The 26,270-nt window shown below is 48.2% G+C and overlaps 1 protein-coding gene across 7 annotated transcripts in view; it reads left to right on the top strand.

The window, feature by feature from the left end:
• The first annotated feature begins 14,138 nt into the window (after positions 1–14,138).
• AFAP1L2 (actin filament associated protein 1 like 2) overlaps positions 14,139–26,270 on the top strand; it is a 107,338-nt gene continuing 95,206 nt past the window's right edge. For 3 of the 7 annotated variants that reach the window (XM_087432640.1, XM_087432639.1, XM_087432645.1), the window contains exon 1: positions 15,339–15,676. In XM_087432640.1, the coding sequence (XP_087288766.1) occupies positions 15,661–15,676 (16 nt within the window). In that variant the 5' untranslated portion in view covers positions 15,339–15,660. Of the gene's footprint in view, positions 14,196–15,338; positions 15,677–15,715; positions 15,801–26,270 lie in introns of those variants that run through there. The other 4 variants (XM_087432643.1, XM_087432642.1, XM_087432644.1 and 1 more) reach the window with 3 other exon arrangements.

Below are 26,270 nucleotides of genomic sequence, written 5' to 3'. Positions count from 1 at the left end.
CTGAAATACCCCTTCTGTAAGCAAAGCCCACACATGTCTAGGTCGGCTGCTTTGACACCCAAGGGTGACTCTCTCATCATTGCTGACACCGAGTGCCTGCTGTAAAACATTCTGAAGCAGGGCAGTGCTATGGTCTGAATGTGTCCCCCCAAAATTCATATGTTGAAATCCTGATGCCCAAGGTGATGGTATTAGGAGTTGGGGTCTTTAGGAGGTGACAGGTCATGAGGGTGGAGTCCAAATGACTGGGATTAGTGCCTTATAAAAAAGGCCCCAGAAAGTTCCCTAGGCGCCTTCCACCAGGTGAGGATAGAAGGAGAAGTCTGCATCCTGGAAGAGGGCCCTCACTGACCATGCTGGCATCCTGACCTCAGACTTCCAGCCTCCAGAACTGTGAGAAATAAATTTCTGTTGTTTATAAGCCACCCAATTTATGGTATTTTGGTTGTGGTAGCTCCAACAGATTAAGATAGCCAGGAAGTCAGCTTCCAGACAGACTGGGTTTTTCCTTGAGTGTTTGAATCTCCGACCCTTGAGTGGAGAAAGTCCCCTTCCCTTCTCCGCAGGTCGCCAGACAGTGGATGTTCCATGAAAACTCTTTCATGTTGGGGGGTGGGGGTGGGGTGGGAGTCGGGGTGTGGGTAGTGCAACTAGAGGGAAATCGCCCTGGAAGTTCAGCCCTTGTCTTTTCACGTCTGGTCTTCCTCAAACTTGAGGTAGAAAGTTGTCTTTCTGCTTTTAGGGCTCGCACATTATTTCTCTATCCACTGCTACTTCCACCTGAATGTGTTTCAGATTTAAAAAACGTCCTATTAGAGCACTTTGGTTGGCCATACAGCGCTGTATTCCTGGTTTCTGGGTAATGTGATAAACACTGTGATAAGAAGATCACACAGGATAAAATAACTTCCTGGAGGTCTGGGCCACCGAGGAGCATTCAAACATCTGGCACATAGTAGATATGCAATGTACAGTCAGTGCTTGTTGAATGACTAGAAATGATTTTTCCTAGTTGTGCTAATTTCCCTTAATTTTCAATGGGATAAGCAGCCCTCGAGTCTAATGTCTCATTTTTAAATTTCAGTAACATCTACTCAGGATCTAAAGTGAGAGAACCAATGCTTGGTGTTGTGGAAAATATGAACATGAATAAAATAAGGGGCAGAGACTAGGGCGAGGCAAGTGAGGTACCGGGGGCTCACAATTCAAGGAGAGCTCACTCTCAGGGTCATGCAAATGCCAACCCCACCCAGAGAAAACACAGTCCCTCCCCTCTAAGAGCTTAAAGGCTGGAGAGCAGCTTAGACAAGTAAATCATAGATTAGATTTGGGACCTAAAGCAGATGAAAAAATTCACAAGATAAAAAAGAAAATGGACTGAAGACCTAAATGTAAACACTAAACCTATAAAATTTCTAGGAGAAAATTTTCATGACCTTGAGTTTGGCAAAGAGTTCTTAGATACAATACCAAAAGCATGACCCATAAAATTTTTAAAAAGTGATAAATTGGTTATCAAAATTAAGAACTTATGCTCTTTGAAGGATATCATTAAGAGAATGAAACAACAAGCCTCAGTTGGGGCAAAATATTTGCAATCACATATCTGATAAAGGGCTAGAATCCAGACTAGATAAAGAATTCTCAATATCAGGTGCTGGTGAGGATGCGGAGCAGCTGGGATGCTCACACACTGCTGGTGGGGATGCAAAACGATACAACCACTTTGAAAAACAGTTTGACCGTTTCTTATAAGGTTAAACATACATTTATCATATGACCCCACAATTCCACTCCTAGGTATTTATCCAAGTAAGACCAAAACCTTGGTTCACACAAAAACCTGTACTTGAATGTTTATACTGATTTATGTAAATGGCCAAAATCTGGAAACATCCCAAATGTTCTTTAACTGGGGAATGGATAAACAAATTGTAGTTCATCCATCAATGGAATAGTACTCAGTAATAAAAAGGAAGGAGCTATTGCAATTACATGAGTGAAGCTTAAATGTATTATGCTGAGTGAAAGAAAAGCCAGAATCAAAAAGCTGCATAATGTATGATTAGATTTATGTGATACTCTGGAAAAGGCAAAACTATAGGGACAGAAAATCACAAATCAGAGGTTTCTAGGGAATAACGTGGGAGGAAGATGATTGCAAAGGGGCACGTGGAAATTTGGGGGTGATGAAATGTTCTGTGTCTTAATTGTGGTGGTGATTACACGACTTTATACATTAGTCAAAACTCACGGAACTGTACACTGAAATGGGTGAATTTTGCTATATGTAAATTATACCTTAATAAAAATATTGTAAAAAAAGGAAATAAAAGCAGTTCAAGTCAACAAATGTTTATTGACAATATTAGTGTATTGGGATCTGTGGGATATTATAAAGGAAATGTGATATATAGCCAATCTTGAGAGGCTTACAGCCTTTCTATAAAGTGGGCACTATGCTAAGCACTTGAGACAAAACTGTGAGCAAACAGACATTAATCAAATAATCCTACAAATATAAAGAGAGGGATATAAGTGTGTAAAAATTAATGGCCTGATTGATTCTAGAATGTCAGCAAAGCCCTCTTTGGGGAATGATTCTATTTGAGTTGCGACTGGACTGGACATGGGCTGCAGTGGCGGGGAGGATGGAGGAGTTGAGGGAGGCGCTAAGGTTGACGGGTAAGTCTCTGGATTGTGCAACAGGATAGGTGGTGGAACCTGTCGTGTGCTTTGGAAGAGGAGCAGACTTGGGGTGGAGAGGGAGATCATGAGTTCAACATATGAACAAGAGTTAAACCACAGGGAGCAACACCTGGTTAAGAGCATAACTATGCAGTGGACCCAATAGAAATGAAAACGTGTTCACATAAAAACTTGTACAGGAATGTTCATAGCAGCATTATTCATAATAGACCGAAAATGGAAATAACTCAAAAGTCCATCAATTGGTGAATAGATAAATAAAATGTGATATAGCCATATAATGGAATATTATTTGGCAATATAAAGGAATGAAGTACTGATACATGCTACAACATGGATGAACCTTGAAAACATTATGCTAAGTGAAAGAAGCCAGCCACAAAAGATCATGTAATGGAGTGGTCTTTGGGAATATTCTATGATTCCATTTATATGCCATTTCCAGAATAGGGAAATCTATAGAGTCAGAAAATAGATTAGTGGTTGCCTAAGGCTGGGGGCGTGGGGAGAATAGGGTGAATATTAATGGGTACAAGGTTTCTTTTTAGAGCGATGAAGATGTTCTAAAATTAATTGTGGTGATGGTTACACAACTCTGTTAATATATTAAAAACCATTAAATTGTACACCTTAAATGGGTGACTTGTACAGTATGTCAATTATATCTCAAAACTTTTTTTTTTTTTCCCCTGGGGAATATCAGCCCTGAGCTAACATCCACGCCAATCCTCCTCTTTTTGCTGAGGAAGATTGGCCCTGAGCTAACATCTATTGCCAATCTTCCTCCTTTTTTTTTTTTTTCCTTTTTCTCCCCAAAGCCCCAGTAGATTGTTGTATGTTACAGTTGGACATCCTGCTAGTTGCTGTATGTGGGACGCCGCCTCAGCGTGGCCGGATAAGTGGTGTGTTGGTACGCGCCCAGATCCGAACCTGGGCTGCCAGTAGCGGAGCGCGCGCACTTAACTGCTAAGCCACAGGGCCGGCCCCTCAAAACTTTTTTAAAAAGGAAGAAAGAGAATCTGTATAAAGATGTTTTAGATGTTCTATTTAAAATATTGAAATCTAGAACTCATCCAAACACCCCTCTGTGGGAGAATGGTTATAAAAATTATGACATATAAATAAGATGGAATTCAACAATTAAAAACACATCCAACGCCAAGAAGGCAATTAATTTGGAAAGATGTAAATAAAGCTTCATTTTTATTGTAAGAAACAAAAAGTGTTCAGTGGAGAAAGATGCAATCGATTTGAAGAAAAGCAAGATCCAGCCAAGTGTTGGCTGGAGATGCAGAAGGATGGGAGATTTGAAAAGCACCAGTCAAGAGCAAGGGCAGTGCATTTCCAGAGCTCTGTCACAACAGGCTCAGAAGCGGCTGTGTTGGCTTTTTCCCTGGTGGGGAGTGGGCAAGAAGCCTGGGCAGGTGGGATGTACATTTATGGCTTAGGGTGAGGCGCACTGAATTGGGTTCTATGCGCACAGAGGAAAGCATTGGTAGAGAAACAACTTTTTTTTTTTTTTTTTGTGAGGAAGATCAGCCCTGAGCGAACATCCGTGCTAATCCTCCTCTTTTGGCTGAGGAAGACCGGCTCTGAGCTAACATCTATTGCCAATCCTCCTCCTCCCCTCCCCCTCAAAGCCCCAGGAGATAGTTGTATGTCATAGTTGCACATCCTTCTAGTTGCTGTATGTGGGACGCGGCCTCAGCATGGCCGGAGAAGTGGTGCATCAGTGCGCGCCCGGGATCTGAACCCCGGGCCGCCAGTAGCGGAGCGCGCACACTTAACTGCTAAGCCACGGGGCTGGCCCCAAGAAACAACTTTCTAAGCTCTTAGCTCTTTCCTCCACCCCCTGCCTAAGACTTGAGCACTTTCTAAATGCACCTACTACCATTTTTTGAGCACTCACTCAATGCCAGATATTACATTAAGTTTTTTATATGCTTCATCCTATAGCATCCTTACAACATGTTTATGAGATAGGTATTATTATTATCCTCCTTTTACAGATGAAGAACCATGCCCAATGTCGCACAGATCATAAAAGATGGAGCTGGGATTCTAACCCAGACTCTCTAACTCTTCAGTCTGAAGGATGTTTTTTTTTTTTAATAAATCTTTATTTATTTATTTTTATTTCCCCCAAAGCACCAGTAGATAGTTGTATGTCATAGTTACACAGCCTTCTAGTTGCTGTATGTGGGACGCGGCCTCAGCGTGGCCGGAGAAGCGGTGCGCGCCTGGGCTCCGAACCCGGGCCGCCAGCAGCGGAGTGCGCGCACTTAACCGCTAAGCCATGGGGCCAGTCTCTGAAGGATATGTTTGAATCAAGACATGACCCTGCTCAGGAAAACCATTTTCACAGCTTCCTAAGCTGTTCCACTTTTACAACCCCCTGAAGGTGGCCCGCCTGTTTGCTAGACCATGGATTCTAAGACAGCACTTTGGTGTTCCCAGTTGTTGTTTGAATTAAGCCACAATAGTTGAGTGAGGTAAGGTATGAAAGCTACCGGGAGCCCTCAGGTTGATGAGGCAGATCAAAGTACAAATCCACAAGTCAAACACACTTGCAACTTCATTCTCTGAAAGATCCAAGTTGCCACAGCTTTATGTGTTAACAGCTTTCTCTTTTTTCTGAGGAAACTGCTCCTCTATGCATTAAAAAAAAACGATTGTTGTTCCTTGCCATCCAGGCCCTGCCTGTTCTTGGCTCCAAACCCCACACCCCAATCCCTTCTGCTCTGGGACCTTCCATAAACATTGCTTGAATTACACTAAAAATTCAAATAGAGTGACAGAAGGAGATCCCCAGATACTACATGATTGTAGTGGCCTGGTTTCAAATGTTCTGCCCTGCTGAAGGTTCCTCTATAAATGATTCCCATTTACATTCTCTCGGTAGTCTCTGCCAGAAAAAATGGTGGCTACCTGAGGCTGTTTCCAAAAGGAAGGTAGGAAGCTGCATCGCAATGATTCTCCTCTCCCTTCCTTTCTCCGTCTCTTCCCCTCCCTCCCCCGAAGTATTTTGATCACGTAAGAAAAACAAGGACAACTGTGTGCTCCAGCAGGAGCACTGAAGGGAGCTCTTTGTAACACAGTGTTCAAAATACTCAGAGATCGGGCTTGACCCCAAGTTGCAGGATGAACCCGTCTTGAAGATTTTGTTCCTGAATTTACCAGCGTGAAATTTTCTAGACACTTTATTGTGGGCCCTCTAAGATGTCAAAATAATGTGCAGCCATCAGCAGAGACAGGGAAACACCATTTCCTCAGGTTGACTAATGGTGGGAAAGGGCAGCGTCTTTAATACTTGGCTCCTCGATCTGTAGTCCTTGCAAGCGGCTTTGGCATCGTCTGGGAGCTTGTCAGAAAGGCAGACTCTCCAGTCCCACCCCAGACCTTACTAGTCAGAATCTGAATGTTAACAAGATCCGCAGGTGATTCCTATACACGTCAATGTCTGAAGCAATGGCTTAGGAGATTAGTCTCCTTTGCCAGTAATGATGGAGTTTCTGGTCTCGCCTTTGAGGCTATTAATCCCTTAAGGGCTTTGTGCAATTTATTATCCAATAAAGCACTGGGAACCATGCTTAGCATCTGACACACCCTCCACCTCTGTGTCCTAACTGCTCCCCATGACATTGTGATTCATAATAAATGTATATTTGGTCTTTCTCCCGTTTCTGGCACAGAGCTCCTAAACCCTTGGAATTTTGTAAGTGATAAGAGCAGAAAAAAGTGTCTTGATATTCATAACAAATCCCTTTCAACCACACCTGAGTTTATGTTAATGAGGTGACTTTTGCAAAACTCCTAAGGATGGGAGAGGGTTGCCAGGGGAACCAATATGTGATGGGAGGGTTGCAGACTTTCAGTCCCACCCCCCTGACCTCCCGGAAGGGGAGAGGGGCTGGAGGTTGAATCAATCACCAGTGACCATTGATTTAATCAATCGTGCCTGTGTAATGAAGCCTCCATAAAAAGCCAAAAGAACAGGGTTCGGAGAACTTCCAGGTTGGTGAACAATGAGATTGGGGAGAGCAGCTTGCCTGGAGAGAGTACGGAAGCTCCACGCCCTTTCCCGAGACCTGGTCCTATGTATCTCTTCCATCTGGCTGTTCCTGAGTTATAATATACTGTATAGTATATAATATAGCTAATATATCTAATATCTAACTATAATATAATATACTTTTATAATAAACAGGTATCTAGTAAGTAAATGTATCTCTAAGTTCTGTGAGCCACTCTAGCAAATCAGTCGAACCCGAGGAGGTCTTTGGAACCACCAGTCAGAAGCACATGACAACCTGGACTTGGGATTGGTGTCTAAAGTAGAGGCAGCACGGGGCAGTCTTGCAGGACTGAACCCTTATCCTGTGGGATCTGACGCTATCTCCAGGTAGACAATGTCAGAATTGAGGTGAATTGTGGGACACCCAGCTGGTGTCAGAGAATTGCTTGGTGGTGTGAGGAAGACTCCCCCAAACACATTGTAATTGGCGGCCGGGATCTTACTCCTCCATGAAATTTTAATATCTGTTTATATATTACATGTATATGTGTATATTTGTATACTATATGCAAGATTTTCTCACCCTCCCCTAAGAACCAATTTTTGTCCCCTTGGGGATGCAATCACTCCCATGGAGAACACCTCATCTTTCATGAATGAAATATTTGTGGATATTTGCTATGTGCTAGACTGTCCTCATAGTGAGGAGCCTGGTGTTTGGGACTCTGGAAAGGCTGTCTGGGCAGAAGAACAGGCCCAGGGGCCTTGGCCAGATGTGACAACATTTCTCATCGTGGAGGAAACAGTTAAGACCCTGGGTTTACCCTCAGCACAGTGGCTGCTGCAGGAAGAGCCCTGGACTGTGAGTCAGGAGACCCAGAGTCCAGCCCCAGTCCTGCTCATGTGGCTCCAGGTCAGTCATTCCATCTCTCAGCACCTCCGTCACCAGCTTGAACTGAGAGGCTTGAACTGAATTGGCACTTTTAAAGAAAAAACATGCTGTGAGTCTAAGGGTAGGCAGGTTGGTGAGCTGGAAGCGGGACACAGGACCTGTAGGGGAAGGATCTCGGCCCAGTGTCACAAAGATGCACCGGTACCCTCCAGACGGCCTTCCACTCCACCCCCGCCTGCCCCAGGGGCTGCTTAGGCAGGAGCCCCTTCAGTGCCCACCTGCTTTTCCTTAGATACTAATAAATTTTGTTTTTGCGAGATTGGGCCAATCCCTAAATAATTCCTTTCCATGTCCACCCTTTACCCGAATCAACGACTTTGGGGAAAAGACTTAAAATTCCACTCCATCCAACCGTTGGAAAGGGGCCCAAAGAGAGTGTACCAAGGAGCTGGAAGAAGTGGTAGCCAGGCATGTCAACCAGGAGACAGTGAAACGCGGGACTGAGAGTCTGAAGAAGCTCAGCCATGCTCAATGGAGAAGGATTAAGAGGTTGAGCTATTCTGGCCTGGTGTGCTGTCCTGGCAGCCCCAAGAGGCCTTGGGGGGCCAGGCTCGCTGGCAGCGCAGCGCTGGGGAAGCACAGACTGCAGAGGCTGGCGACTCAGCGTGAGTGGCTGTGGGCTTGTGGCAGGGTCTACAGACCCACAACAACCCCGTAAACCCAAACACTCAAGGCTTGCCAGCCCAGACTGGATACCAAGGGGCCTCCACTGAGATCCCGCTCACATGATCCTATAGTCTATTTGAAGAGATAAGACCTAAAAAGATGGTCATGATTTTCTGTTATTAAATGAGAAATGAGTCTTGGGGGGAAAAAGTGTTACAGGATTTCAAGAATCCTTTCAACACTTCAATCCTTTCAAGACATTCTGGAAAGCCTTGATGGAGGAAGAAGGCCTTTGGGCTGGATCTGGAAGGACCAGCTGAGACTCTGCTGAGGTGGGGAAGGACATTCTGGAAGGGGAAAAGCAGGAAGTGCCCTCTGCTTCCAGGCATGAGTGAATGACCCTGAGGAACCTGTGGGGCTGCCGGTTCTGGTCTAGCTGCATTCTGCCTGAGCCTCATCTGAGAAAGAATGATCTTAGCAATCATGGGAAGAGTCAGCAAAAACAATCCAGGAAGTGACTCCAAGATCAGGACCCTGGCAACTGCCCAGGCACCAGAATTCAGGCAAGCTTCAGTGGCACTGTGTGACAATCAGGGTGACTCGGGTTTAGGACTCTCCAAGGAGAAAGGGCAGCTGAGCCCTGGAGAGAAGCAGGCAGAAGAAGAGCTCTTGCTGGAGACATCGTCTGGGTGCTGGTGCCACCCACCAGCTGCTGGTACCCTTGGGCAGGCGCTGGCATTTCTCTGGGATCCTGCATCCTTAATGTCAGGCAGGTCACATGGTTGGAATCGCTACTGATTCCAAGTTTCCAAACAATTCTGAAATGTTCTACATCGATGGGTTGGGAATTGTAGCAGGAAATGGGAGGCAAATGACCTGGAGATGGGCTGGGGCAAGTGTTAGGCAAAGACAAAAGGGAAATGGGAAGAGAAAAAGACGGAACAAAGATGCCTTTGTCCACCAAGTTACAGAACCTCTGATTTTGGTGGGAAGATGACTGGAAAATTTGTCTTTTCGCTCCCCTCAACCCCAACTTACTGGAGAGAAGACCCAAACGGAGAGTCTGAGAATCCTACCTGTTAACTAAGAGTGGATGTGTGATTTCAGGAGGAAACTGAGAAAGGTGATGAGGGAGGGTCACTCTTTGATCTCCTCTGGAGAGGGAGGTGGCACACCAGAATCTGGAGGGTGGGGAGTAGTTTACAAAAGCAAGCAGTGTGCTTGTCCAGAGTGGGAGAGAAAGGGGGGGGCCCAGCTAGCACCAGAGCTGTGAGAAGAGAATGTAACCTTTGTGCACGAGTCAGGAAACCCAGCAGCCCTGTCTATCTATGGTCCTAGGGACCAAGGAGGGCCCAGGACACTCAGGCCACAGACAGGAGGCCGGGAGGAGCCTGGGGCTCTGGGCTGTGAGCCCTCGTCCCGCAGCGTGACCTGGGCAAGCATACTTGTTCCTGGAATCACTGACTGCTCTGTATGAAGTCAGGGGTCCTATGTGAACTACTTCCCAAACTGACATTCTTGGACTCTTTGTTCTTCAATTATGTAGTTCTTTAGAGAGTCGCCTCTCATTTACTCTACCTCAGAGGAGTATTTTAAGGAAATTTATAAAAATAAATAGTCCCTTTACATAAACTAAATCATTATAGGGATATTGACCAGAATAGACTAGGGGTGTTTTCCTAAGCTGAAAATTTCATAGAAGTGCAGCTAAAAGCAATCATGCTCGCCCCAGTTTGTAGGCCTGTAACCCTCCATTGTGCTGGGTGTGCCTGGAGAGATGTGCAGCTGAAGGCACCAGAAGGTCCAGAGAATTATGCCGATGTTTCTTTTCCCTATTGTCACCTGTTATAGACTCTGGCATGGAGCCCAACTCAGGGGGCACCCAGGAGTCCCCCTGCTCTAGCCTCCCCACTCCCCCCCTCTCCATCTACTCCCCTTCCTCTCAGCATTTGCTTGCTTTCTCTAAGCCAAATATTTATCATTTTTTAAGTTCTGGAGTATTTCAAACATGCCAGCTGAGAGGCTCCATCACCTCAGTATTTAATGAACACTTCCACTTTGGAGATTCCAGGCCTCAGTTTCCTCAAACGTAAAGCTATGAGGTTGGTCCCAGCCAGCAGTCTTTACTGTATAATATAAAAAACACTTGGGGCCGGCCCAGCAGCATAGCGATTAAGTGCGCGTGCTCTACTTCGGTGGCCTGGGGTTTGCAGGTTCGGATCCCAGGCGCACACTGACGCACCGCTTGCCAAGCCATGCTGTGGCGGCATCCCATATAAAGTAGAGGAAGATGGGCACGGATGTTAGCCCAGGGCCAGTCTTCCTCAGTAAAAAAGAGGAGGATTGATGTCGGATGTTAGCTCAGGGCTGGTCTTCCTCACACACACACACACAAAAACACTCATGTAGCAACCACTCAGATTCAAGAAATGTTAACTTCATGCCATGTTGACTTCAGAGTCTTAAAAAATGAAAGAAATCCACCAGCATGCAAATAATCAAAGAAAAAGGAAAATAACAAGTATTAGCGAGGATATGGAGAAACTGGAACCCTCATGCATTGCTAGTGGGAATGTACCATGGTAGAGCCACTGTGGAAAACATCTTGGTGGTTCCTCAGCAAGTTACATGTAGAATTACCATATGACTCAGCAATTACACTCCTAGGTATAGATGCAAAAGAACTGAGAGCAGGGACTTGAACAGATATTTGTATATCAATGCTCATAACAGCATTATTCACCATAGCCAAAAGCTGGAAACAACCCAAATATCCATTGACAAATGAGTAGATAAATAGGATATGGTATATACATACAATGAAATATTATTCACCCTTGAAAAGGAATAGAATTCTGATACATGCTGCAACATGGATGAACCTTGGACATTATGCTAAGTGAAATAAACCAGCCACAAAAGGACAAACAGTGTATAATTCCATTTATTTAAGGTACCTAGAATAGGCATATTCATAGAGACAGAAAGTAGAATAGTGGTTACCAGGGGCGAGGGGGAGGGAGGAATGGGGACTTATTATTTAATGGGTACAGTTTCAGGTTGGGATGACGAGAAAGGTCTGGAGACGGATGGTGGTAATGGTTGCACAACAACATGAATGTACTTGATGCCACCGAAATGTACACTTAAAAATGGTTAAAATGGTAAATTTTGTTATGTATATTTTATTACAATAAATAAAACAAGAATTAATTCATCGTTTCAAGGCCTGGTTCAGATGCCACCTTCCTCCTGCTTCATCTCACCGCATGCCCACCCAACCAGACCTGACATGTCCTCCATAATTATTTGTTTCATCAATCTGAGACCCAGCAGTGACCTTGGGCAAGTTACTTAAGGTTTCCATGTGTGAAATGAGGGGAAATGGTATCTGCTGCCTGGATCATTGTGGGAATTAAACAGGGTAAAGTTTGTAAAGCAACTGCCTTCCAGTGGGCACCCTTCCTCCTTGCCTCAGCTGGAGAAGCCCCCTTGTGGTTGGAGAAACCTCTCTGCCACTGAGAATTGGTTTAGGAATAACTGGAGAACAAGCCTTCCGGGCATTCAGTTATCTGTATCCCAGATGCCTTCACCCCACACCCAGAGGGCCTGATGCACCCCCACCCCAGCTGAGCTTCATGGGAACACCTACCACCTAGTGTCCAGGGTCGGGGCACTCAGTTTGGTTTCAGGACTGTCTGCAGCAGAACAGCCCATTTCGGATCCTGGGGGTCTGGGGTGGGATCCGTTGTAGCACTCAGAAAGTTGAGAATGAGCTGGAAACCAAATCATCTGATCCCGGAGGCCAGATACTCAATTAATTAGAATTTGAATGTGAGTGGCCCGTTTGTGGAAGTTGCAAAGTGACTAAGGACATGGGGTTAAACTCTCCCAGGTTTTGGAGAAGGGGCGGGGGGGGGGGGGTGGCTGCTGCTGAGCGTTCCGGAGGCCTCAGTTTCCTATTGATGGTTCTAAGTAGTGTTTCATTCTTGGAAAGGGTGGCAAATCCCCATTTTAAATTCGCTCTGCATACATTTCTGATTGATTTCTGTTTGTCTAGAGAATCTGGGATTTGCCAAGTCTCCATCAATAAACTAGAGAGGATTTAGAAAGAGATAATTAAAGGGCTGGAGCCAGCCAGGGGGAAAGGGGAGAGGGAACAGGCGTGATAGAGATGTGGAGCCACCCCGGAGCCTGCAGAGTGGGGGTGCGGTTATGAGAAGTGGTTACACAGATGGCCACCAGAGGACTTGCTGGGGTAAAGCCCTGTCCAGTTAGAGTCCTGAGAAAGCCCCAACTGAGTGGGGGGTGGGAGGGTGGGGGTGAGAAAGCACAGGGTTTAGAATCAGAAAATCTGATTTTTGAGTCCTGCTTCTGAAAGACTTGGTGACTTAGGCAAGGCCCCTAGCTTCTTGGTGTCCTCATTTATAGGATGGAGAGAGGTTGACCCCCACCTTTTGCTCTTAGCAACCTCAGTCAGAGGCAGCCCCGCCCTCACCCCCTTGGGAGGGTCAGCCCGAACAGAGCCCTGCTGAGTAGGGCTGGACTGTGTAGCCTTGCCCTGCTGGTCCCAGATGACTGCCAGAGCTGGAATCTGGCAAAACCACCAGCCACCGGACTTGAGACTGGTTTCAAAACGACAAGCTGCACAGTCAGATTCTCCCTCAGAATTTGAAAGGAAACCTGGGACCCATTGATGGTAGTCTCCGGACACTGTAAATTGGAGAGCAGGTGCTATGCCTGGCCATTTGCAAGATGAGGAAAGGCAGGGAGGAGGGAAGAGAGAGAAAAAGAGAATGCAAGAGGCAAGAGCACCCTCCAGCCTGACCTGGATCCCAGCTCCAGCTTGCACAAGGCCCACTGAACACTATTTCCTGTCCTTCCATTGCTCGGGTTGTCAGCATTCTCGCTGCAACCTCCACTTTTTCTGTTTCTTGAACCCCCATGTGCCTGGCCCTCCTGGAAGAGTGGCTGAGAGAATTAAATGAGATAATGGACACGGATGAGTTTGGAGGCTCAGATCCAGGGCTTGAAGCCCCCTGGAGGCACTGTGGGCCCTCCACTTTCTCCCCCCAAGACCCCAACCTGCTGCCCCCTCTCTGTGTCTGACTCAGGGATGCTCATCTCTTTTCCTGTTTGTTGTCTCCACCCCCACCCACACGCCCAACAGCAACCTCTTATCCACCTGGCTCATGCTCTCTGCAGGGCCTGGTAGCACGCGGCACCTAACAGAGCCTCAGGTAATAAGTGAGGACTGAGTGCATGAGTGGTCACACTGTCCACCTGCTCACCTAAGTTGCTGGAAACCAGAAGGTCAACTTCGGCTCTTCCTTCTTCCTCACACTCTGTGTGCAGACAGAGCCTTGGCATCAAACTTCCTGCATATTTCTGCCCTGGGTCTTCTCCTTCCCATCCGGGATTCCACCCCCTCAGCCACTTCTCACCCTGTGGGTGCAAGTGCCTCCTGCACTCCACCCTCCACTCAGCTTCCGAGGAGCCCCGAGGCACCCCGCCCTTTTCAGTGCTGCCCAATCCCCTCGGCTTCCAGATCACTTGGTATTCTGGGCCCTCCAGCACGCCTGTGCGCACCTCTCCGGCCTCACCTCCTCCACTCCTGGCTTCTCCCTTTTGGCTTCAGCAACACACAACTGTGTGACCCTGAAATGGCTCACCTCCCTGCCTTTGTTCCCGCTGTCCTTTCTCCCCAGAAGGCTGCACTCACTCCGCCTCTCTTGCCACCTCACTACTTCTAACTCGTCTTTTAAGGCTCAGCTCAGCCATCACCTCTTCTACTAGACTCAGGAGGCTTCTCCAGGCTGGTTCAGGGCCCTCCACTGGGCTCCCAGAATCCCTTGCGCTTCAGTTGTATCAGAGCACCTACCTGGCTGTGTTGTCGTTGTTCTCCAAGAGATGGTAACGGCCAGACTGGCATTTCCTATGAGCGCCAGAAAAGTTTAGCGAATAGACGTCTGGAAGCAGACCGACCTGGGTTTAACGCCTGCTCTGTTCTTTTTCAGCTGTGTGACTTTGGGCAAGTTGTTTAACCTCTGTAAGCCTCAGTTTCTTCAACTACATGATAGAAATAATAATAATACCCATGTCACAGGGTTATTGGGAAAATTAAAGGCAGTATATGTACAGCCCTTGGCACCTGCCTTGTGAGGAGGGCTCCATCGATGTTAGCTGCTAATAGAACTCAGAAAAATATTTCTCAGACGGCTAGGGCAGAAGGTCTCCAAACGTCAGAGCTAAATCTGCCGTTCCAAGAAGAATTAAGAAGTTTTCCAGAAAACAGCAGCAGCAACGACAACAAATCTTCCTTAAGTGTTCCTTCAAGGAAGTTGGGGGAGACTTGTTGAAAAACCAGGCATCCTGCACCAACTATGATTGAGATTTTAAAGTGAAAATAGAAAAGTTTAAAGAAGACATGGATCTCTTAAGGGGCGGATGGGGAGGACTTGGGCGCGTTAAGAGACCGGAGGGACAGATGGCAAGAGGTAAAGGGCGGAAGTGCGCTGCTTGGGGCGGCGGCGCGGGGTGGAGTGACAGCAAGACTGAGCTCCCTATGGAATAGATGCCACCCTCCGGGCCGGTCGCCAGCTGCACTGGCACAGGAACGCGCGCTCCCGGATTTGTCCAGGCGGCTCCAAAATTCTAGTCTTTCTCAGGAGAGCCTGGAACAATGGCGCCCAGGGATCCTGGGCTCCGGTACAAGGCAGCAAGTAGACGATTTCACACGCCCTAATGTGTGTGCGATTGGCGGCTACTGCCTAGAGAGGTTGCGAGAGGGTGGGAGCAATTCCCAAAGAACAAGGGGGCAGGCGCGGGGTGAGGGCTCGGTGGCTCCCATCCCTATCCCCCATGTCACCCCTCGAGGAAGGCCAAGGGCATAAGCGCACTGGCCCCGGGGTCAAGCAGGAGGCACTCTAGGCACATCTCTGACTCCCGGCTCAGGCCTCAGTCTCCTCCTCCGGGCATTGGGTTTGCAGCCCCGAGGTTGGAAAAACCGCTCTTGGAGGCGCGCCCGAGCCCGCCCCTTCCCGGAGCCTCCCCCAGGGTTTGGGCACGTCCCGGTCTCGCTCCGTCCCGCCGCTCCCGGGGCCCGGACTTGAAGGAACGGCGGGCGGTGAGCGGGGCCCGGGTGCGCAGGGACGTGAGCGCTGACGGTCCGCCGGCGTCGGCCGCGGAGTTCCCCGGCGGGGTCGGCGCGCGGGCGGGGACGGGGTCCGAGCGCCCCGGGCGCGGCAGGCGCGCCAGGAGGTCCGGCCGCGAGCGTGACCTCACGGGGAGGGGCCAGCGCGGCGGCCCCGGGCGCGGAGCCGAGCGCCGAGAGCTCAGCGCCGCAGCCGAGCAGCGAGGAGCTCACGCCGTGGCCCCGATGGAGCGGTACAAAGGTGAGCGCGCGGGTCCCGGCGCGGCGCGCACCCACTCCCTTCCCGCCCGGCACGGAGCCCGAAAGGAGGGCTAGGGATGGAGGGGGGCGTCACCGCGTGCGCCTCCCGTGCCGTATGGACTCAGGTGAGCAGAGCCGGCTGCCCCCGCCCAGACCTGGGCCGAAGACTGGGGCCACAGCTGCGCCGCGGGCCGGGCGAGTGGACTCCTAGGTGGCGGCCGCGGCCCGGGCCCTTTGAGCCTCCCGGGCGCAGAGGGCGGGGGTCGGCTTAGCGAGGCTTCTCACCTGTTGCAGGACAGAGGGTGCGCTTGGCGACGCCCCCGCCCCCCAAGCCCCAGCCGCCCCGGAAAGATGCCGGGGGCCGAGGAGTCCCCGAGTGAAGTCCGAACAGTGCGAGGCTGCTTGGGGGCAAAGGGGCAAGTTGTGGGGGTCCTCTCGCCCGGGCGCCAGACGGAGTGAAGGGCTTCCTGCAGTGCCCGGGAAGGAGCCTGCGAGGGGGTGCGCTTGGGCGGTAGGGTGGCGCTCAGCTCCGCTCCTGGCTTGGTCGGGCCATTCTAGTCGTCCGGCCGCTCCGGTAGCCGTCTCTCTCCGCGCCCTTCTCCTCTCCTCCACCCCCAGGCGGGGGAGGGGGGCAGGGATTGGGGGCCGAACGCGGTGCCCGGCAGGTGGAGCGTGGAGGCGTCTCGGACCGAGGACTGAGCTCAGTGCGCTCTGGGCAACTTTTGGGGTTGGCGGGGGCCGGCGTTGTGTCCCGTGCCCAGCTCGCACCGTGCTCGGAGCCCTTGGGCTGGAGTCGAGAAGCCTCGGATTGCAGATCTTTTGGAAAAGGAGCTGCAAAAAACTGCCCCTTAAGCGGGACGCTGCGGGCGCCCCCTCCCCCCCCCCCCCTTCCTTTGGGGAAGCCTCTTGCACTTTCTTGTCCCGGGCTCGTCTCTGCAAAACCTGAGAGAGGAAATACTGTTTCTGTGTTTATTTTCCCCTGGGAGAGAGTAATAAAGGAGAATGCAGAGATTCCCAAGGAGTCTTGCTCCCAGCAGTTTCTCATTTCTGAAACTGACATAAAGGAACCTTTCGGGACCTTCTTTAGTTCCCTAAACTAGTCGTGTCCTTTGATTTTCCCGTTGCTTTTTCTCATCTGGGTCACCTGGTTACAGGTGAGGGCGAAAGACCTAAATCTTAGCGCTTCACTTATAAAGGAAGGGTCTTTGCCAGGAGCACAGGAAGCCGGTTAGGGGACAGGGTTAAACTAGTTGGCAACCTTCGGTTTCTTTCTGTGAACCCTCCCTGGAGCCTTTCTCACATTTCTAACCGGGTGGTTTTTTTCGTCTCAAATTCTGCTGAGATCACGTCAGTTTTGTGCCTGAATGACTGAATGCGCTCTTATGTAGTCTCCGAACACTTGAGGAAGCCGCAGCCCCTCTCCTCCTAAAATGGCAGTCTGCGGCTCCCTCCCCAACTCTGGCTCTGTGCCCTTTGGCAGGGACCCTCACAGGGAATTCAGGACTTGAGTTGTCCACCTGTGGGTCCCTTTCAGCTCAGAGTCTGCCTTTTCTGAATTATGTTAGCTCCTGTTTGAAGGTCCAGGTTGCAAGCTACTTTCTCAAATCAGCATATTAATCTTTCAAAGCTAGGGCAAATGATAGCGTTTTGGGTCTTCTTTCCAAATGCCCAGTTATTATCGGAAGGTGTTTGTGTTAATAGCTTTTGACTTGGCCCTTGACCTGGGAACGTCTCCTTACTTATCTTTTTCTCTTGAGAGTTTAAATCCTCCCACCCTGGAAGATCAGTTTGGGATTTTTGCCAACTGAAGGAAACTTAGTTTCCAGTTCAGAGTGTTTGTTTTTGGTGACACATGTATCTGCCTCATCATTTTGCAGTAAATCAGACACAAAGTGATAAGTGGATACATTAGAGAATTATCTGGATTGCAGAGGCTAATCCAACTCGTCTTTTAGTGTTTGACTCTGGAGAAAAATCTCTTCATTTCAGGTCTCACTGGTGAATGCTACTGTTTACTACACCTTTCAGCCCAGGAATTTGGGGATTCCCTCCCCTCCCACCGGGAATGTAGAATTCCCCATTCACTTGAGAAGAAGATGAGTTGTGCTTTGAACACTCATTGAATTGAAAAGTTGGTCTGTGGAAAATGGAGTGTGTTGGGCCCAATCTCCGATTAACCAGTGCAACTCTAACTAGAATCTGTAGTCTCCTCTTGCTTGTTAGAGATGGAGGGCCTTTTTTTTTTTTTCAAAGGTAAGATTGAATAATTACGGAATGACTAGGTATAGTGGGGTTTTTTTTGTGTGTGTGTATGAGGAAGATCAGCCCTGAGCTAACATCCATGCCAGTCCTCCTCTTTTTTTGCTGAGGAAGACTGGCCCTGGGCTAACATCTGTGCCCATCTTCCTCCACTTTATGTGGGACGCTGCCACAGCATGGCCTGACAAGCGGTGTGTGGCACACGGCCGGGATCCGAACCCAGGCGTCGGCAGCGGAGTGCCACACTTAACTGCTATGCCACAGGACCGGCCCCAGGTCTAGTGGTTTTAACAACAAAGTTAAATGGAAAAGCAAGATTTACTTGGGCTCTCAGAACATATGTAAAAATCGTGAAGAAGAATTAATTTGTGACACTTTTAAAACTTGTTGTTTGAATGCCTCATTCTCTGTTTCTAAATTCCCAATTTTGAGCTCTCCCTCCCCCAGATAGGTAGAATGCTTCATCACTGTCTCCAGATTCTCAAAATGTTTTCTCTAATTTGTAAATCTCGTAAAGCAGTTGATGTAGGAGACATTGTTTTCCATGTTCCCCAGCCTGCCTGTTACAATATTATACATCCTCCAAAACTAGCCTATCATTTTTAGGCTCTGGGCTATTTTCCATTGTTTTATAGGATGTAAAGAGATGTCTGGAGCTAAAGAGTGGTTGCAATATCACCTTATGTCTAATGCAGAAACATTTCCAGAATTGCTCTGCATCCCTTCTAAGCTGTTCTGCTAGACAGCCATGGCTCCCTCAAGCCCAAACAAGGGGGGGTGGTGGGGAGGGTATGTGGATGTGTCTTCCCAGAGAGATGGAGCTTTTATGAGAGTTGTCATAAAAAGTGATGGTAGAGTTGCTATATCTTGTATGTGAATCTCTTTGGTGTTATATAAGCTAAGTTCTACAGGGTACCTTGAAAAGGTTCCCATCCTTGGGTGTTTACATATTTATGACTCTCACAAGGGCATCCTTGTATCACTGTGTGTGAGCCCATTGGCTGAACTCACACCACATGGTCCAGGATTCTGGATCCTACTGGTCTTCCAGCTGGTGAGTGCCTCCAGGGCCAAATGTGACTGACCTGCTATCTGTGGATCGCACTTGGAACATCCCTGCTGAAGCTTCCTGAAATTGTGTCACACTTGGATCCAAACAGGCACGGTTGAGATAGTGACTTTAATTTGGATCACAGTAATTGGCTGAAAGTGTAATCATTCTCTTCCTGTGTTCTTTTGTCTCTGAGTCGGATCATCCGATTCCCAGGAGAGGGCACTTAGTTCTAGGGTACTGGAAGATAGAGATGAGCTGTGAAGAGTCAAGCCAGTAAAAATTCTTGAAAGCTTATATGGGCATCATTAGATCTGTGGTCAGGAAAGGTCTGAAAAAGAAAAACTAATTAAAAGAGATGGGCCGATTGATAACACTCATTTCACCTTCAGAGCAATCATCTGTATTTGTTATTTTTCCATGCCTAGGAGCTCCCGTCTTCCCCCGTTGAAGTTCTACCTAAGGTGGTGGTTCTAAACCTTAGCCACACATGGGAACCATCGGGGGAGCTTTAAAAAATAGGCATATATAGGCCCCACCCAAGACAGTCTGATTTAATTGGTCTAGGGGTTCAGCTTAGGCGTTGTATTTTTTGTAAAGGCCTCCGGGTGATTCCAATGTGCAAAGTTGAGAACCATTGACAAAAGATAAGTAATTGTACATACACCTTCCTCACCTGGAAAATTAAAAGCAAGTGTGGAGTGAAACGCATACTCCCTCGATACTCACCTGATGTGCTTTAACCAAATCTTGTGATACCTGCAGAAATCGAATGTAATTCACCTTAAGCGATTATAGGCTTTAAAACGGTGTGGGAACACTGCTTAAAAAGCATCTCAAATGGGATGCTTCAGAATCCTAAGCTCAGACTTTGCTCATAGTTGTACTTGACTCTGAGCCCTCTTGACTTTGAAGCTCTTTGTGTGGGAGCCCTTGATGCTTTGGCAATGAAATGGTCTGAAGCAGAAACACTGAGAGGTCACCTTTGGTGCTGAAAGGCCGGAGGGGTAGGGGAATTCTGCTTTGGGCCCGTCCCCTCTTCTGGAGGAGGGGGAGCTCTGGGAACTGGGCTGGTTCCAAGTACAGTTAAAGGGCCAGGAGGGGCCAATGAGCTTCAAAGGTTGGGAAGCTGGGCTACTTTTCTTCCTAATCCCTTTAATGCTGGGAAATGTTTCTCTAAACACTTCTGTCATTCAGAGAAGGGAGATTTTCCCCAAGCCGAGGGAGGATGGCATGTCTGCCCAGAGCCCAGGCTGAGACATGAGGGAGACAGTCACGGTGCAATGAAGAAGGCAGTGGCTTGGAACCTGGAGACCCACATGTTCTGTTTCCTTGGGCGAGTCACTGAGCTTTCCAGGCCTCAGTTTCCCCATCTAGAAAACAACGTCCAGTGTTTGTCCCTCCAACTTTCCGAGCACCCTTTGATGCTAGTTGCTCTGTGGTCACTGAGGAATCTTCGGAGGGAGGACGTGTCTTGAGGAGGAGAGGGAAATGCGGGAGGGAATGTGGGCAGCCCAACAAAGGTCAGTTTAGGATTGTGATTCTTATAAATACAACCAATTTCCGTTGAGAGCAGAGAGCAGCAGACTTGGTGGGAAAGAGAATGCCATCGGCCCTGTGAGGAATTTCTCAAGGACTTTTGTGTGAACATGTCTCCAATGATTGTTAGTGAAGCCCAGAGCCACCTCTGAAACACAGGATTATTCACTCCCATTTGAGAGACAGGTCAGCTGAGGCCTAATGAGATTAAGCAACAACTCAGAGAGTCAGAAACAGGATACAGTATCCCTGAGAATCACGTTTCTGAAGAGTAGAATTCTTGTTCTAATAACAACAAGGGTTTATTTAGAAAGAAGTGCACAAAACAATTTTGGGCTCCTTCCTTATCAGTGTCCCTCTAGCCAGGTAAGGACTAGCTGCTCAGTGAAACTCACCGCAATCTTCAGGACCTAGCCCACATGCCTCCTCTTACAGGAAGCCTCCCCGATTCCCTCTGTGTTCCCTCACTGCTTTACGTATAGCCTCATCAATGCCTGGCACATCGTAGGGACTCAACAAATATTTGTTGAATTAATGTCACATTGTCTTAGAATTATATGTACATATGTCTGTTTTCCCTGTTAAACCGAACTCCTCCAAGACAGAGATCTTGTCTTTCTCCTTCAAGTGTCCCTCTCCTCAGCCCCTGGTGCACTGCCAGGCACTTACAGTCATGTGTCACTTGACAGGGATACATTCTGAGAAATGTGTTGTTAGATGATTTCATTGTTGTGTGAACATCACCAAGTGTAGTTACACAAACCTAGATGGTACAGCCTACTACACTTCTAGGCTAGGTGATGCTAATCTTATGGGGCCACTGTCGTATATGCGGTCTGTTGTTGACTGAAATGTCGTTATGCTGCACATGACTGTAGAAGATGCATGGGACCTGACCGGGGAGTGAGTGAATGAATGAATGCCAGGCAATGGGAGCACATATTCTCCTACGCTCTGGCCCTCAAGAGCAGACCTCAGTCCCAAAGGGAAATGAAATAAAATCCCAAAGCCAAATTCCAGAGTGGAGATGCAAGTGCGCAGTGGCTGCCCTTGGCTTTCCCGACTTGAGCCTTATTTCTGTCTGTTCCAGCACAGGGGTGTTGCTGTCTGGTGGTACAGAGAAGGATCCTGCAGGTTTCTGCTTGTGAGTATGAGCCTGCCTGTGCCCTCTGCAGCAGCTCATCTGGCCTCCAGGGCTCCCGGGGGCACAGACCTGGCTCTGCCCATGCTCTGGACCAAAGGCTGGGGGATCTCATGGAGCTGGGCGCCGGCCTGGGCACTCCGGGGCTCCGGGTTCTAATCTGGCCTTTGTCACTAACTCGCTGTGCGACCTTGGGCAAGTCAATTAATCTCTCTGGGCCTTGTTTCCTCATCTGTACAAGCGAAGATAATGATTACTAACCCGCCTCACAGGCTGCTTGGTGGAATAACTTATAAGAGCTACTGGTAAATGCTTTGAGAAAGGGAAACATGAAATTAATTCAGGGGAGCAGATACCCCGAAACCCCTGTGACGTGACTCTGCCTCCACCAGTTCCTGCCTTCTTGGGTTGGGTCCTCACGGTTACTTTGGGTACCAGCTATGGCCATCACATACCTGCCTTTTGAAGCTATTGGGAGCTCTGAGTTGAGGATGCTCAGCCGTTCCCTGGTAACCTAGCTCAAGGTCAGCTGGAAAGGAGATAGGCAAGGAACTGCTCATTCTTAAGCCTGACGTGTGGAGCCATATCCTGGCCCTCCCTGACTTTTCTCTAATGTCTCAGTATGTTTATACGGGAGAGTTTCTTAAATTCTAACAAGAACTTCGAGCTCTTTACTAATTTTCTATCATTTGACTCTCACCTTCTCCCTATTAGTCTCAAAACAAGCTAACCAACAACCCCACTGAGAGAGAGGAGTAGGGAGAATGTATAGAAAAACAGGAGGAGCGGCAATACACTGGGTGCATTGCACTGGACTGGTGCAAAAAACAGAATGAGCCCAGGGCACATTCATGTCACGTCTCTCTGTGGGCGTTAAATATCATGGAGAAGTGGGGAGGGGCGCTGACACCAACAGAAGCCCTTCTCTGCTGTTTTCTAAACAGACCCCTGAGTTCTCTTCTCATTTCCTTGAGCGCCTCCAAGGGACTTCAAAGGCAGCTGCAGGCCTGGTAGAGTGTGGTGAGCTCCATAAAGGGGCGCAGCCCCAGCAGATTGCAAATTGGCCTTCTGATCATGTTTAAACCGAGAAAAGAGAGTTAGCTGGTAGCTCAGAGCACGCAGACTCTTGCGCCCCAGAAGGAATCTGAGAAGGCGAATGTGTATGCCTGCCCTTGGAGGTAGCTTCCCAAGGAAGGTGACAAACTGTCCTGGTTTGCCTGGGACTTTCCTGGTTTTACCACTGAAAGTCCCACATCCCGGGTAGATGGAGATGGTGGGTCACCCTGTTCCCAGGCCTCAGCTTTATTAAAAGGCCCTAAATCAAGGATTTGGTTTCTCCATAGCAAAGATGAACTAGAGCCAATCACTTCCTCTCTTTGACAAGAAAGCAAAAGTCCAAGACTTAAAAACTAACAGTTCATAACTAACTACGAGTGATACTCACCAGTATGTTAAGTGAAAGAAGCCAGACTCAAAAGCCTACACAGTGTACAATTCGATTTATGTGACTTTCTGGAAAAGGCGAAACTATGGGGAAAGAAAACAAGTCAGTAGTTGCCAGGGCTGGGAGAAGGGGTTGACTCGAAAGGGGCATGAGGGGAATTTCTGAAATGATAGAAATCTTTATTTTTCAAATCTTCGTGGTGGTAGTGGTTACACAGCTCTAGGGGTTTGTGAAAACTCAGACCTATGCACTTAACAGGGAATTTTTTTTTCTGTGTGTAAATTATACCTCCGGAAAGCTGACTTTAAAACAAACCCTAGTAGTTTGTGATACTGTGGTATCAGGTGAAGAATCCATCGAGCGCACGGTTGGCCATCACAGGTTGTAAATAGAAATCTGAGGTCTTGGTGTGGTCATGCCTGCAGTGATCTGGCGATATAGCAGAAGAGGGTGAAGAATTTTGGTACAAAACAAAAAGACTGAGTACTTGATGGTGTCTTAGATGCAAGAGACTTTTCCATTAGGCACAAACAGTGAGATGGTGGAAGCTCTCCCTCTATTTAGAGAAAAGGAAAAACAGTTCTCTTAAAATCCAGGCAGCAGATGAGCCTAGGGAGGGATGTGGAATATCGAAGCATTAGCTCCAGCTTCCCGCCCTGGGAACTCTGCTGCTACACACACATGGATCTAATGTATTGACTTTGGCAGCCTTTCTACAAGTCTTTTTTTTTTTTTCACCAATAAAGTTATTGAATTGGAATTGAGTACCCAAGTCTGCACCATAATTATTTCCTGGCTGACTTTTTGTTTTTGGCAGTCCTGCTTGTCTGTGCTAGTGTGGATTGATTTTTGAGGGGGGAGAACTCGTGATTTAGCAAAATAATGCACCTAGTTCCATGTGATGTAAGGGGTCAGTCCTGGTGTTTCCAGGCAGGGAAAAGCCTCATGATGAGAATCATCAGCCCTTACTGCACTGGTCCAGGAGACGGGATGTGGAATCCCAAGAGAATGAAGGGGTGGTCCTAATGGAATCTGAAGATCTTGGTGGTTTCTATTTTTTGAAAAATCAAAACCCGTCTCAAATTGTCTTGTTCTTCGGGTGAACTGTGTCTGGCTCCATGACCCGAGGAACTGGATCTGTGTCTTCCCATCTTCCTTAAGTACAGTGTGTTGGAAGGCTGTAGAACTTCTGTTCATGGGGACCATATGGGCCCAGATCACTTTCAACCATGAATTACACTGGAGGATTTCACATGTGCAACTCTTCTTAATCACAAACATGTCCAAGCCACTAGGCATTGACAAAGGCAGGTCTGTTCCAGATAGTCTTGGGACTGTCTGGATAGTTCTTGGGATAGTCAGGAAGAATTGCAGAATAATAGCTGGTGCAGTCCTTAGTTCTAATTGTCTTGGCTTTGCTGGGGGATGGTAGAGGTGGGGGAAGAGACAGGAAATATTTTTTTGTGCATATTTAAAGTGAAACCTCCCTGATGCAGGGTCAGGCCTGGCTTCTGGCTGGTCCACGTAGGAAGGACCAGGTTTGGGGTACCCCCAAGAGCCCGCTTCTAATTTGAGTGCAAAGATGGGAAGGCTGCAGAGGAGAAGCTGGGAGTGCATGGGTGGGGAAATTCCAGAGACTTCCTTACCTGGACCGCAGACTGTTGCCACCATCTCCCCAGGGCTACCCTGGCACGCTGGCATCCTTTGGGTTCTGGGGACTGTCTTAGCCTTCTTGTTAGACCAACAAGTGGGAACCCTGCCATTTCCTTCCATCCTCCACCCCGCTTTTTTTCTCCCCCAGTTTTTACACAACAGCATTTATTCATGTTAACTGTATTCAAGTTCCCAGATGGGGGGAGAAAAAAAGATTGTGTTGAATGAGCTTATTGTTTGGAGATTTCACTGACTTCTTTTATTTAATACCCACAGTCCTAGAACATATTGAGCTGATTTACTAAAATTCAAATGTGGTCCTTTTGGAAGGAACTCTGCAAGGGTGCTTGGTATCCCTGATATCAGCACTGGGACCTATTGGTGGCGAGTTTGCTTGGGGCATCTCATCTTCATCTTTATGGTCTTCGGTCTCCTTGGGGGCAAATATTCTCAGTTACAATCCCAGACTTCTTATGAGCTTGAGATAGTCACCACCCTCCTGCCCTTTGCATCATCAGGCCTTTTGTGGCATCCCCTTCTAGCACATTCTTTGGAGAAATAAAGACGGACACCACCATTAGGTACTACAGTTAACAGAGGCCCCCTGTGGCTTCTTCTTTGCAGTTTCCTGCACAAGTGAAAGGAAATAAAGGGTGGCAATGCGGCAAATCTTGGGCACAAGCAGCAAGTCTCAACCTCACACCTGCTGCAGTGCGGCTGGTCCATGACAGTCTTGATGGAGTTGGGTTACGTGTCTGTTGGCATGTTTTAGAGATGGGGGTCCCTGCAGTTGATATTGCTGGAATTGTGGCTGCGGATCATGGTGTATATGATGGTCAAGTGTGGTTGTCTGGATGGCTGTGACGCAGTTGCACTATGACAGCCCCAGGTGTCTGCAGCCCTTGGGGATTTCCTGAGAGAGCCACTGCAGGTTCTTGAGCTGAGTGAGGCTCATGTCTCACTGGAGACGGTGGAAGCCTGCCTCTGGTTCAAGTCAGTAACATCCTAGATGCTCTGAAAGTTAGCCTGTGGCAAAGCAGGTTGGATTGATGACAAAACCATCACGCACAGGGTGAGTGTTGGGTGCTCCAGAACTGTCCTGGGTGCACACAGGCTCACAGCTCCTCCTGCACATGCACCATTCTCTCTCTCTCTCTCTCTCCCCCCTTCCCTCCCTCCCTCTCTCTTCTTTCATTCTCTTATTCTCCCCTGTTGATTTTCTTCCACTCTCTTTTTTTCTGCCAATTCTATTTAGGTCTCCTGGGTCTTAAGTCTAGAAAAGGGATTCCTGAGGCAAGAAAGACCCAGAAAGAGAGATCCTCCCCTTGACCCCAGCTCTCTAGTAGCCTCAGGCTCTCATTTCTAGTAGCCTCAGGCTCTCATTTCTAGTAGCCATGGCTGGAATCCCAGGCTTCTCCATGAAGAGCTGATGATCTCAGAGTCAGGGTGGGGAAAATGGGGCTTGCTCTCAGCCAGACAGGGAGCATCTCATTCCCTCCTGGAAGAGG

Source organism: Ceratotherium simum, chromosome 6 (assembly GCF_057802395.1).
Source record: "Ceratotherium simum simum isolate JZ-2026a chromosome 6, ASM5780239v1, whole genome shotgun sequence".
Taxonomy (NCBI): domain Eukaryota; kingdom Metazoa; phylum Chordata; class Mammalia; order Perissodactyla; family Rhinocerotidae; genus Ceratotherium; species Ceratotherium simum.
Note: the sequence above shows the minus strand (reverse complement) of the source record. Positions and strands in the feature narration are given on the sequence as shown.